This window comes from Schistocerca cancellata, chromosome 3, assembly GCF_023864275.1.
Source record: "Schistocerca cancellata isolate TAMUIC-IGC-003103 chromosome 3, iqSchCanc2.1, whole genome shotgun sequence".
NCBI classification, from domain to species: Eukaryota; Metazoa; Arthropoda; class Insecta; order Orthoptera; family Acrididae; genus Schistocerca; species Schistocerca cancellata.
The window spans coordinates 605,008,250-605,020,696 of record NC_064628.1 but is presented as its reverse complement, the minus strand read 5'-3'; the positions used below and the strand labels follow the sequence as shown (position 1 = coordinate 605,020,696).

General features: G+C 38.2%; 1 protein-coding gene across 1 annotated transcript in view; it reads left to right on the top strand.

Annotated features, from left to right (window-relative positions):
* The window catches only part of LOC126176459 (carbonic anhydrase-related protein 10), a 1,153,190-nt gene extending 1,144,126 nt beyond the window's left edge, over positions 1–9,064 (top strand). Inside the window, exons 9-10 of the mRNA XM_049923616.1 lie at positions 7,460–7,505; positions 7,623–9,064. Coding sequence (XP_049779573.1) covers positions 7,460–7,505; positions 7,623–7,645 — 69 coding nt within the window. The 3' untranslated portion in view covers positions 7,646–9,064. The remainder of the gene's footprint in view (positions 1–7,459; positions 7,506–7,622) is intronic.
* Positions 9,065–12,447: the final 3,383 nt, after the last annotated feature.

The following is a 12,447-nucleotide window of genomic DNA, read 5'->3' as shown; positions in this document are numbered from 1 at the left end:
TTACTACTTTAAGTGTGTCATTTCCTAATCTAATTCCCTCAGCATCACTCGACTTAATTCGACTACATTCCATTATCCTTGCTTTGCTTTTATTGATGTTCATCTTATATCCTCCTTTCAAGACGCTATCCATTCCATTCAACTGCTCTTCCAAGTCCTTTGCTGTCTCTGACAGAATTACAATGTCATCGGCGAACCTCAAAGTTTTTATTTCTTCTCCATGGATTTTAATACCTACTCTGAATTTTTCTTTTGTTTCCTTTACTGCTTGCTCAATATACTGATTGAATAACATCAGTTAGAGGTTGCAACCCTGTCTTACTTCCTTCCCAAAAACTGCTTCCCGTTCATGTCCCTCGACTCTTATAACTGCCATCTGTTTCTGTACAAATTATAAATAGCCTTTCGGTCCCTGTATTTTACCCCTGCCACCTTTAGAGTTTGAAAGAGCGTATTCCAGTCAACATTGTCAAAAGCTTTCTCTAAGTCTACAAATGCTAGAAACGTAGGTTTGCCTTTCCTTAATCTTTCTTCTAAGGTAAGTCGTAAGGTCAGTATTGCCTCACGTGTTCCAGTATTTCTACGGAATCCAAACTGATCTTCCCCGACGTCGGCTTCTACTAGTTTTTCCATTCGTCTCTAAAGAATTAGTGTTAGTATTTTGCACTTGTCGCTTATTAAACTCATTGTTCGGTAATTTTCACATCTGTTATCACCTGCTTTCTTTGGGATTGGAATTATTATATTCTTCTTGAAGTCTGAGGGTATTTCGCCTGTTTCATACATTTTGCTCGCCAGATGGTAGAGTGTTGTCATGACTGGCTCTCCCAAGCCCGTCAGAAGTTCCAATGGAATGTCGTCTACTCTGGGGGCCTTGTTTCGACTCAGGTCTTTCAGTGCTCTGTCAAACTCTTCACGCAGTATCGTATCTCCCATTTCATCTTCATCTACATCCTCTTCCATTTCCATAATATTGTCCTCAAGTACATCGCCCTTGTATAGACTTTCTATATACTCCTTCCACCTTCCTGCTTTCTCTCCTTTGCTCAGCACTGGGTTTCCATCTGAGCTCTTGATGTTCATACAAGTGGTTCTCTTATCTCCAAAGGTCTCTTTAATTTTCCTTTAGGCAGTATCTATCTTACCCCTAGTGAGATAAGCCTCTAAATCCTTACATTTGTCCTCCAGTCATCCCTGCTTAGCCATTTTGCACTTCCTGTCGATCTCATTTTTGAGACGTTTGTATTTCTTTTTGCCTGCTTATTTACTGCAATGTTATATTTTCTCCTTTCATCAATTAATTTCAATATTTCTTCTGTTACCCAAGGATTTCTTCTAGCCCTCGTCTTTTTACCTACTTGATCCTGTGCTGCCTTCACTACTTCATCATTCAAAGCTACCCATTCTTCTTCTACTGTATTTCTTTCCCCCATTCCTGTCAATTGTTCCCTTATGCTCTCCCTGAAACTCTGTACTACCTCTGGTTCTTTCAGTTTATCCAGGTCCCATCTCCTTAAATTCCCTCCTTTTTGCAGTTTCTTCAATTTTAATCTACAAGTCATAACCAATAGATTGTGGTCAGAGTCAACATCTGCCCCTGGAAATGTCTTACAATTTAAAACCTGGTTACTAAATCTCTGTCTTACCATTATATAATCTATCTGATACCTTTTAATATCTCCAGTTTTCTTCCATGTATACAACCTCCTTTCATGATTCTTAAACCAAGTGTTAGCTATGATTAAGTTGTGCTCTGTGCAAAATTCTACCAGGCGGCTTCCTCTTTCATTTCTTAGCCCCAATCCATATAAGGTGATGGTGCAGTATTCCACACCACACGTTTAAACTCCGTGGAGGCTGACGTCCACCCGAAGGTTGAGATACTTGTGTGAATTCGGTGTTCCCTCCATGAACAACAGGCCTATAAGGTGATGGTGCAGTATTCCACACCACACGTTTAATCTCCATGATGGCTGACGTCCACCGGACGGGGCCATCGGGGATTGTCAACAGATTTGTCCATGATGATGTCAACAGACATGCAGAGCATGTTTCTGAACTTCTGTTCGCCATGATCAGTAAATGTTCCCTCATCCATGAGCAACATACGTGAAGCGTCCTACGCATCATATCTTAATGTCCATGTGCAAAACTTTACATGATTCCCAAAATCATTTCCATGGAGCACTTGATAGAAAGAGTTGTGATAGGGATGGAACTTACGACGATAGAGGACGGTTATTGTGTACAAATGCCTGATTGATGCCGCTTTCTCGTAAAATTACACGAGATTTACTTGGCAATTTTACTGCTACAACAGCCAGAACGTTACTTTCAACGTCCTCTACAATCACTCGTTTCGTTCTGTTGCGTATTTCAGGCGTTACACTAAGAGTTGCATGAAATTCTTTAGAGACGTTCACAAATAACTGCCCAATGGTTAATGTCCGTTGGGTTATCTCTCGGTGTACACTATCACACAATAAATGACTGCACTGGCCCAGTGCGGTCGTAGCGTATCAACAACATAATGTAAACAAACATAGCGTCATCGCTTAGTATCCAGGCAATAAGATGGATCAAACAGCTGTCGGTGTTTACAATGTCCGCAGCACGATAACTCGTAAACTACTTGCACTGTCTTCCTTCAATAAACATAATTAATATTCTCATTTGTGCTATTTTTAGAATTTTACTGTCGATAGGTATTGTCCCATTTAAAGGTTGTAACTTCTCTAAGGAACTGCAATTTCCTAAACGTCCCAAAATTTGTGTATTGGCTGCAAATAGACGTCCTTACCTGTAATTAAGTTCTGTGGAAGCCACATGTCGATAGCGCGTTCCATGTCCGAAATATCTGCGGTGTGAGTGTTAGGTGGATCAACCCGTACAACAATTTATTATAGTTAATTAAGATCGCTTAGTTACTCCAATACTTATTGTTAAACCACTAACAGAGTTGTATGTCTGTAAAATCTAAACAATCGGAAATCAGAAAGTGAAGAAGCAGCATGTTTTTTAAATGTTCAAAATTAAGTGGACAGGTGAAGTACGAATCGCAGAACCATAAAGAAAGATGAGTAAAGAAAGGAATAATACATAAACGTTCAAGTTATGCTCTTTGAACATCACGAAACACATTTCATACGATTTCGCGACGTTGAGCGTGCATAACTTGTCTTATATGACAAAATAATTAGTGGTTTAAATATCACAAGTGAAGACCGCAGTAAACTGACGAATCTGGTGATGTACATATCGTAATACTTAGGTAATCTTGACCTAACAAATTATGGTATTTACATTTACAAGCTCAAAGAATGACTCTGAGCACTAGGGGACTTAACATCTGAAGTCATCAGTCCCCTAGAACTTAACTACTTAAACCTAACTAACCCAAGGACATCACACACATCCATACCCGAGGCAGGATTCGAACCTGCGACCGTAGCGGTCTTGCGGTTCCAGACTGAAGCGCCTAGAACCGCTCGGCCACAGCAGCCGGCTACAAGCTCACATGTTTCTGTTTCACAATATGACAATTCATGAAGGACGTCTGTATGTGAATGTGTATTAAGCGCTATCAATTACTGATGACGATTACGTTGCGTGTGATAAATCATTGAACAGAATTCGCCTAGTAGATTTCATATATGTGAACTGTAACAAATGTATGTGACGTGTACGATAAAAAATAATTTCCACAGAGATTATAACGAGTGGGTTCTGCATTAACAACGACTACTTTCCTTAAGACCCTACACTTAACACTGTTAAGGGCATAGTTTACTCTCTAATTTCTTTTTATTGATTTAGATACTGTTTTGGCTTTTTAGGTTCATACCACTCAGCCAGTATGTACCTACATGGGTAGCGCAGGTGTAGGTGACATAAATGTGTACAGTTTTACAGTCCGTATAAACACCTCATAAGAGATCATAACAAATCATAGTAGCTATTATCGAATAACACGAAAGGTAAGGCAACTAATTGTACATAAAATGCTAATTTGATGTGAAGTAGTATAATAAGTGATCTTCTGGTTATCTGATGATTCCCGTAAGGTAAAGACTGAAGAACAATGGAGATTATGCACAAGCATTTGACATTCCATATCACGGTGCTAGAGCTCTTCATGGCAGTAGAGACTAAGTTATATGTGCAAGCTACCATTACTTACAAACGGCACTGTAGTTCTGCACATTTCGTATCTTCAGATGTCAAGCTACTAATACTGCTGATGGGGGTTTAGTGTTTCAGCTTACTGTATTCTCTTGAGGAAAATGACTTGCTTTTCGTAAAACCAGTTTCACCAAACTCTAAAAATTACTTTCTGACCTTGAATAACATGGGGATGTAACGGTGTTTCCAACTCCTCTCTGTAGAGGTATCTGGACGGATTATTGTTTTATTTTTAATTTGTCTTTGGCTTGTAAAACTTAATTTCCCTGCATCCCTCTCTCCCGTCCTTTCACTCATACACACAAACACACACACACACACACACACACACACACACACACACATTACAAACACCCTGATCTTGACATTAGTTATATACATACATTTTTCATGAAGCTATAACTACACATAGACAGAACATATATGTACAATAGTAGTCATATAACTGCACATTGAAACCAATATAGTTCACTTACTGGTAAATTTCTTGATACTTAGGGAAGCTTTTCTTACCCAGCAATGTCATGGGCCTTGTAGGTAGCATACATACAGTGTGCGTTTATGCTGTGTTTTAACGCGACTATCTGTTTGCATTTCCTAGTATTTACAGTGAAACAGGACATAACACATTTCTTCTTCTAGACCCAAAGAACAGTCTGGTGCTCCGACAAACCTATTTAGAACTAAATACTGCCTCGCACTAAGTCTAAAAGGAAACAGTCCTATATTCAAATCGCATGCATCATTGTTATCCCCATACACATAATTTTATTTTTCTGTTCAGCCTCTCTGGTACTAACTTACCTTGTCAATGGTGCCCTCTTTAGCAGAGAGATGTCCTGAGTCTATTACCAATATCATACCGAAGAAAATAACTTTAACTCAACATGAACCTCTCTTCCATCATAACCAAGGTATCATCTGTTGACATGTGATCTTTTCTTATGTAACTTTATTGCAGAGGCAAAAACCTATAACAATTTCTCAAATCCAACAGTCCGATGGAAATGCGTTGCCTAATGTCCGCCTTTAATTACAGTGTTGCCAAATTCGCCACAAACATGTCAATAATTATTCTTGTAGCATATAATAAAATGTAAAAAATATTCTTGCAGCTCATACAACCACTTTAAAGAAAAAAATAAAAATTCTTGAATTCATAAGTATGATCTCCATTAGAGACGCCACATTGGTTACATAGTTTGATTTCACTCTCCTTTAGGTTGTTCAGCTAATGTTGCCTTTTTGTTTCTGTACGCTATACATATTTCTATATTTGATTTGGCCTATAACCGCCTCTTATCCGTTAAACATCCGTCCATGCAGAGTCAGCCACAACGTTAGTAAACCTACAGCTAACAGGAATCTTCTCACGTGTGATCTTCCATTCTGATTTACATCTCTAGGTTGTAGTGTACATAAAATTCCATGTGAGTGAATTACATATTTACGGATTATTTATTTCAGCCAGATGAAAATGTGAATCACAAATGCAAAAGATGGTGGAGATGTTACAGGAAGATAGATTATTCAACTGATAGTAGATAGAGAGATAGATAATTCACCGCTATTTTTATGACACGGAAATAGAATATTGAGATCATACGCTTAGGTGACAAAAGTCATGCGATAGCGATATGTAAGTATACAGATGGCTGTAGTATCGAGTATACAACGTATAAAATGGCAGTGCATTGACGGAGCTGTCATTTGTACCCAGGTTTTTCATGTGCAAAGGTTGTCGACGTGATTATGGTCACTCAACAGGAATTAGCAGACTCTGAACACGGAGATAGGCACATGGGACATTCAGTTTCGGAAATGCCATATTCCGATATCCACAGTGTTAAGAGTGTGCCGTGAATATCAAATTTAAGGCTTACATCTCACCACTGGCAACGCAGTGACCAGAGGCCTCCACTTAACGACCAAGTGCAGCGGCGTTTGTGTAGACTTGTCGGCACTGATAGGCAAGCAACATTACGGGCAACAATCGCAGAAATTATCCGTTATGACAGTGCGGCGGGTTTTGGTGTTAATGGGCTACTGCAGGAGACGACCGACGCGAGTGCATTTGCTAACAGCATGACATCAAATAAGCGCATCCCCTGGGCCCGTGACCATATCGGTTGCATCCTTGACGGCCGGAAAGCTGTTGCCTGGTCAGATGAGTTCCGATTTCTGTTGGCAAGAGCTGATGGTAGGGGTAGAGCATGGCGCAGACCTCACAAAGGCTTGGACTCAAGTAGTCAACAACGCACTTTGCAAGCAGATGGTGGCTTCCTAAAGAAGTGGTCTGTGTTTACATGGAATGGATTGGGTCCTCTGGTCCAACTGAAGCGATAAGTGACTGAAAATGGTTATTTTCGGCTTCGCGGAGACCATTTGCTACCATTCACAGACCTCATGTACCGAAGCAGAAATGGAATGTTTGTTGGTGACAATTCATCTGGCCATAGCTGTTCGATATTGGTTTAAAGAACGTTCTGGACAATAAGAGCGGGTGACTTGGCCACGCAGATCGCCCAACATGAATCCCATCGAACATTTATGGGAAGTAATCGAGAGGTCAGTGTGTGCACAAAATTCCTGCACCGGCAACAGTTTCGCAATGTGGACGGGTATAGAGGCAGCATGGCTCGATATTTCCGCAGCAGACATCCAGCGACTTTATGAGTTCATACCATGTCGAACTACTGCACTACGTCTGGAGGAAGGAGGTCGGACACGATATTAGGAGGTAGCGCATGATTTTCGTCACGTGAGCGTCTAACAAGAGGTAATTTCGAAAGACAGATTAAGTAGGTTCTCTGCTAGTTTCCTTGCAATATAAAACAAGCTAACAGGCTACCAGATCGAATATGAGAACCTGTCGTCAAGGAACGGGCAGGTAATTAATCCTGAAGGTTGCAATATGTGGATAATTTTGACGTGCCCTTCTTCAGCAATATGTCAAAGCTGGTTTCTCCTACATGTGCTGTTGATGAAAATGATAAATATCAACCCACACACACACTATATGTTGTCTTGTCTTAAGAACTTTTAGCATCTGTTGCAAACGCCGTTAAACCAAAGTGTTCATTTACGTTATAAGTGTAGCACTACATATAGACCAATGTACGTATTTACAGTTTTGAAATATGAGGTGAAATATGAACACAAACTTGTTCTGCAGTCAGGCGGATATGGTACTAGAAAAATAATGTCAAATTACTGTTAATTTAATATTTAATGCTCGTTTAAAGAGTTGGGTCTCATGCACGGTTTCTCTTTTCAGTCCGGGAAATACTGTCCAAGCATGTATCGTGAAGTGTATTATAAAGGTGAGAGAAGTAGCACACCTTAACTTATAAAATGAAACATTAGTAAATCAGACTGAAAAACGTTTATTCACGTGTATGTAACTACGTAATAAAGTAAAACAATGTCTCTTGTTTCAGCAAACAGTTGGAAACATCACTGAATACTTATGCGGCAGGAGTTTCAGTGGATAACCAACTAAGTGACCACTGTGGTCCTTGTGTTGTAGAAAATCGTTGAGCTCCTGACAGAGACATCGTGTAAACAGTTTGTACATGGAAGCTTTTTAGGCTTTGAAAGGTAAGCTGCGATTCCTTTAACACTGATACCATGTATAAATTTTGTAAGCAAAATATAATAAAAGTGTTTGTTGCGGTATACACTAAGTGTAACCAAAAACTGATTGTGGCGGTTGGGAGTGGAACTCTTTCCCAAGGATAAGTTTAATGGACTGTAAAAGCGACTGTAAGGAACAGTTGTCTTCTTAAGGTGTAGAATAAACAATCTGAGTCAGTGGTAATAGAATATCTTGAAGACAGGACATCAAAAATGAAGAAATTTGCTTGAAATTGCTTTCACAAATGTTAATGGAATCGCTTACAGTGTTACATGTGATGTACAATAATAAGAAAATACATATCACAATATTCTTCCGTGATCTGGTCTTCATGTACTGCTTTTGAAAAACGTTGTGTGTTTCTTATGGTGGAAAAAATAGAAATCTGTAGGACGAGATTTGTTCAACAATCATCAGCTCGTGTTTACAACAAAAAATAATTAATTCACATTCAGTTCACAAGCGCAGATAAAATGAGTTACGTATGGTTTACTTTGCCATACTTGGCGAATAACAACTGATGTTGCTCCCTTGTAAAATTCTTAGCTTAGTTTCGAGTACATTAATTATCGTGTGTAATGTTATTTTGCAACAGAATATTGTATCAGTTACTGTGAACTCAGGTACATAAGTGGATATTCGTAGGTATAGTTTTGAAAAAAAGGAGCAGCTGTTTGTCAGAAGACACTGGTGTTTTTTGAGTTCTAGTATGATCACATATCTTGATATGTCCTTGTCATACCAGTTAAGCTTTATTTGCTATATACTACGCATTACAATAAAACGAGGGCTGGAATGTTTGTATGTTTTTGTGTGGAAGCATATCAGATCTGAAACTTAAAATGTGATTAATTCAGAAGAATTATATTTGTAACATGCGAGTATACATTTAGGTGAGTGAGTTGATTTGAGGTAAATGTGTGATGAGCCAGAGAACTGTTGTTTAATTCTGTGTACTTCGTAGTGGAAAGCTGTATGTCAATCAGTTTGTTCGCTTGTCCTTCACGCTGGTTCTTCGAAGAATCATTCTCTAACATGAATGGCGCATGTGAATGAATGCCGAAATATCTGACATTCCGCTGGAGTATATGTATAACTAGTGACATGTAAGTCATACAGTGCGGTTAATTTTCCCAGCCGCAGATGTGCCTGGAATATTTGCTAATGTTGCATCAGTATAGTAGAAAATGCTACTGTTATTGTAAAGGAGACTAATATATAAACGCTTGTAAACTAAAGTCTGAATAACAGAAGTTATATTGGTTTTTAATAAAATAGTTGCTCAGAGTATTGCACTGTTTTTGTCAGCCCTCCTCATATCCTCTCCTGAGAGTATCTCCTTGCACATGTCATGATTATTCACAGAAGTCTATTGCCTTTATTTGACATTACTGTAAGAACAGGAAAATATAAAATTATAATGCAGAGATACAACTTTGCATACACTTAAAACATTAAGACAGTCCTAAATTTACACTGACATACATTTGCATCAACTACAATTTATGGTGACTTCAGCTGAGATATAAGAAAGTATATAAGGAAATGTGGGAACATCTCATGAAAGCAGTACAGAATTCATAAGTAACTATGGGCAGGAAACAAATCAAGAAAACGTAAGAATGAGTGTATGTTACAATTCTATAATGCAATAAGAAATAGCAGTATCAAGATTCCAGTCGTCTCTCGACAGACCATATGGAGAGCAATGCCATAGAATATGAAAATCAGGACAAAGAGGAATCCCAATACAATCAACAATTACTGTAATAGCATGTTAATGTCCGCCTTAGACTACACTCAAGAATGAATCTATTTAATATCGATGTTGATTCGTGTACGTGGTACAAAGCATCTCTCTTCAGATGAAGGTGTATACATGAAAACTCTTCAACGACTTATTACTTCTAGCTTAGCTTGCTACCAACTGTGTCATCATAAACTCCAATGTGTTACAACGTGGAAGGACTATCCAAATGGTACAAATAGTCTTATAAGCACAAGCAAATGACCTCGTGATGCGTGTAATCTCAATGACTATGGAGACAAGACAGTCTAGAAGGGCTTGCAGAAGCAGAGAATGCTGAACATGTAATGCCTTTGTTTGTGCAGACAGCATGGGCTCCCTTCCTGTGAACTCTTGGATAACGAAACCTGACTGGTCAGTCTGCTAGTCCCCCAATGAAAAACTTAGAGAGATACCGACACTAGGCAGCCAAAGACTATTACATACTTAAGGAGATGAGAAACCAAGCATAGTGTCTCTTTGCATCCTGCCAGTAGCGTATATCTTGGGTTACCAAAGTGATTTAAAGGACGTTGCAGTCAAACCTCCACTCAGTTTAGATCATTATTTGGAGCTCTTTTGCAACGTAATTAAGGAAAGTCCAACAAAGGGGACCTTATTTCCCATATATATATATATATATATATATATATATATATATATATATATATATATATATATATATGTGTGTGTGTGTGTGTGTGTGTGTGTGTGTGACATATCTACATGTCTGTCTACCAGTTACAAACTTCACAATGTTTTCACAATGATAGTCCTTGTTACAGTCAGAAAATGTCGAGGGTAGTGTAGTTGCCCAAAGAAATACACATACTGTAGCGAACAACAAGGTAACTTTGTTCATTAAACATGCCTAAATATTCTGTGACAGTGTAACTACTACAAATGAATGTTTCTGTAACACAAAAGAAATTCGCTATATTTATAGTTGGTGACGGACAAACTTTAACCTCTCATTCAGATGTAAAGACAAATTACGTGAAATATCTTTGCTAAGAAAGAAGCACACAAATGAAACACGAGTAAGTATGATGTAGGAAGCGGGTTTCTGAACACAATAACTAATCATAAAATCTTCTAACACATCTGTTTGTCATACAGATGTGCTGCTGTTGGAGCAAGCTCATCAACCATAGTAACAGCCTTTTGTAATTCCTCTTTACTTCCCTAGATTTCGTTTCATGTATTAATCTAATCCTTGTACTCCCTCCTCAAAGTTTAGCATAACTACTTGCCCTGTAATTTGATCCACCATATCTGAAAACTCTCCCTTTTCTTTTGCATGTTCCTGTCACAAGGTATTCAAATTCTCTTGTAATGATTTACTGTTATCTTCCACAGTCTCATATAATTTAAACTTCTTCCTACTTAAACAAGTTTAGTTTTAACAGAAGATTTTCTGTTATCTGGTTTGAACGTAGTTCTCCCCTCATTTGATTTTTAAAATGAGTGAACCTGTTAAAAGTATCTTCCTCTATAGATTCTAATTTACTTTCCAAGTTAAGGGTTTGTACCCTTAGTTCGTTCATACTAGTTTGCAGTATTCTTCAATGAGCCTCAAGTTCCTCTCTTGTCATTCACTTACTCCTTCTTTACTAAGATCTAGTTGGTCGCTTAATTTAACACTCTGTTATTTTACATTAGCCTGCTGTTCCCGTGCAGTAGCTTCAGTTTCCCCTCCTATGCGATGACAACAGCTCATTGATCCTGTCAGAATCAAGATTTCCTTTAGATTCTGGAATAACATTTTCCTGCTCAACTTCAACACTGAGTGCATTAGAAAGTACAGAATTATGTGAGAAAACCTCACAACCACTAATGGACTCAAGTGGAATCACCACTTCATATCCACCTGTATCGCCTCTCACATCACCAAAATTGCTTCCTGACTCACAACATTAGCACTACCTACATCAACACCTTCCACTTTACTATTCTGCACCCTCCTATTATTAATTAGCACACGCTTTTCACCATCCTCAATAGCAAGAGAAAACGTAGCATCACTATTACCTGATTGTATTACTGGCCTAGATTTCTTACTCTATCTGTACACTTACCCAGCCTGCTATTCCCTGTTTCCCTATGACTTGTAACACTCCTCTCTATTTTATTATAAATGGTCAGTTAAAAGAGTCAGTAAGGTATATTCGAACTCGCATAATAAAACTTTAATTAAGAATTTACAAATGCAGTAAGTATGACTGAAGCAACTGACAGTCAAGAAGTAATGTTACACTGCAAACTCTCTGCATAGCACCACAAAATCCGGAATGTAACGCAACAGTACGAGATATTGTTCTTACAGAACCAACAATATGCTTAAGGAACAATAGTGAGCTCTGGCAAGCATTAAAAAAATAGAACAATAACTCAGCAAGATATTAGTATTAATAATGGTAAATGATCAATACTAATAAAGAGAGATACCAAAAGTATCATTAGTTAAGTCCCAACAGTACCTATTTCAGCTAACTACAAAATGTTTTCAAAGTTCGCTATATCTTTTCAAAAGCAAATAAGCAATTCATGATACTAAAACCATTAATTTCAATGTATCTAACCACTTCAAGAAGTGCGAAGATGAACATACACTACACTCTAGAGGATACGTACTTATAACCACTAAAAAGAGGCTTTTGTGATGCAGACCACTTTCTAAACACTGGCAAAACCACAATTTCTTTGCTCTGATAATTACTCGTACCATCAAACTTTCTGGTAGCACATAAAAAGCCGAAATATATAGCAACAGTACTAATTCTTACAGAATCAGCAATACGCTTCAGAACCAATAGTGAACTCTTGCAAGCACAAAAAAAAA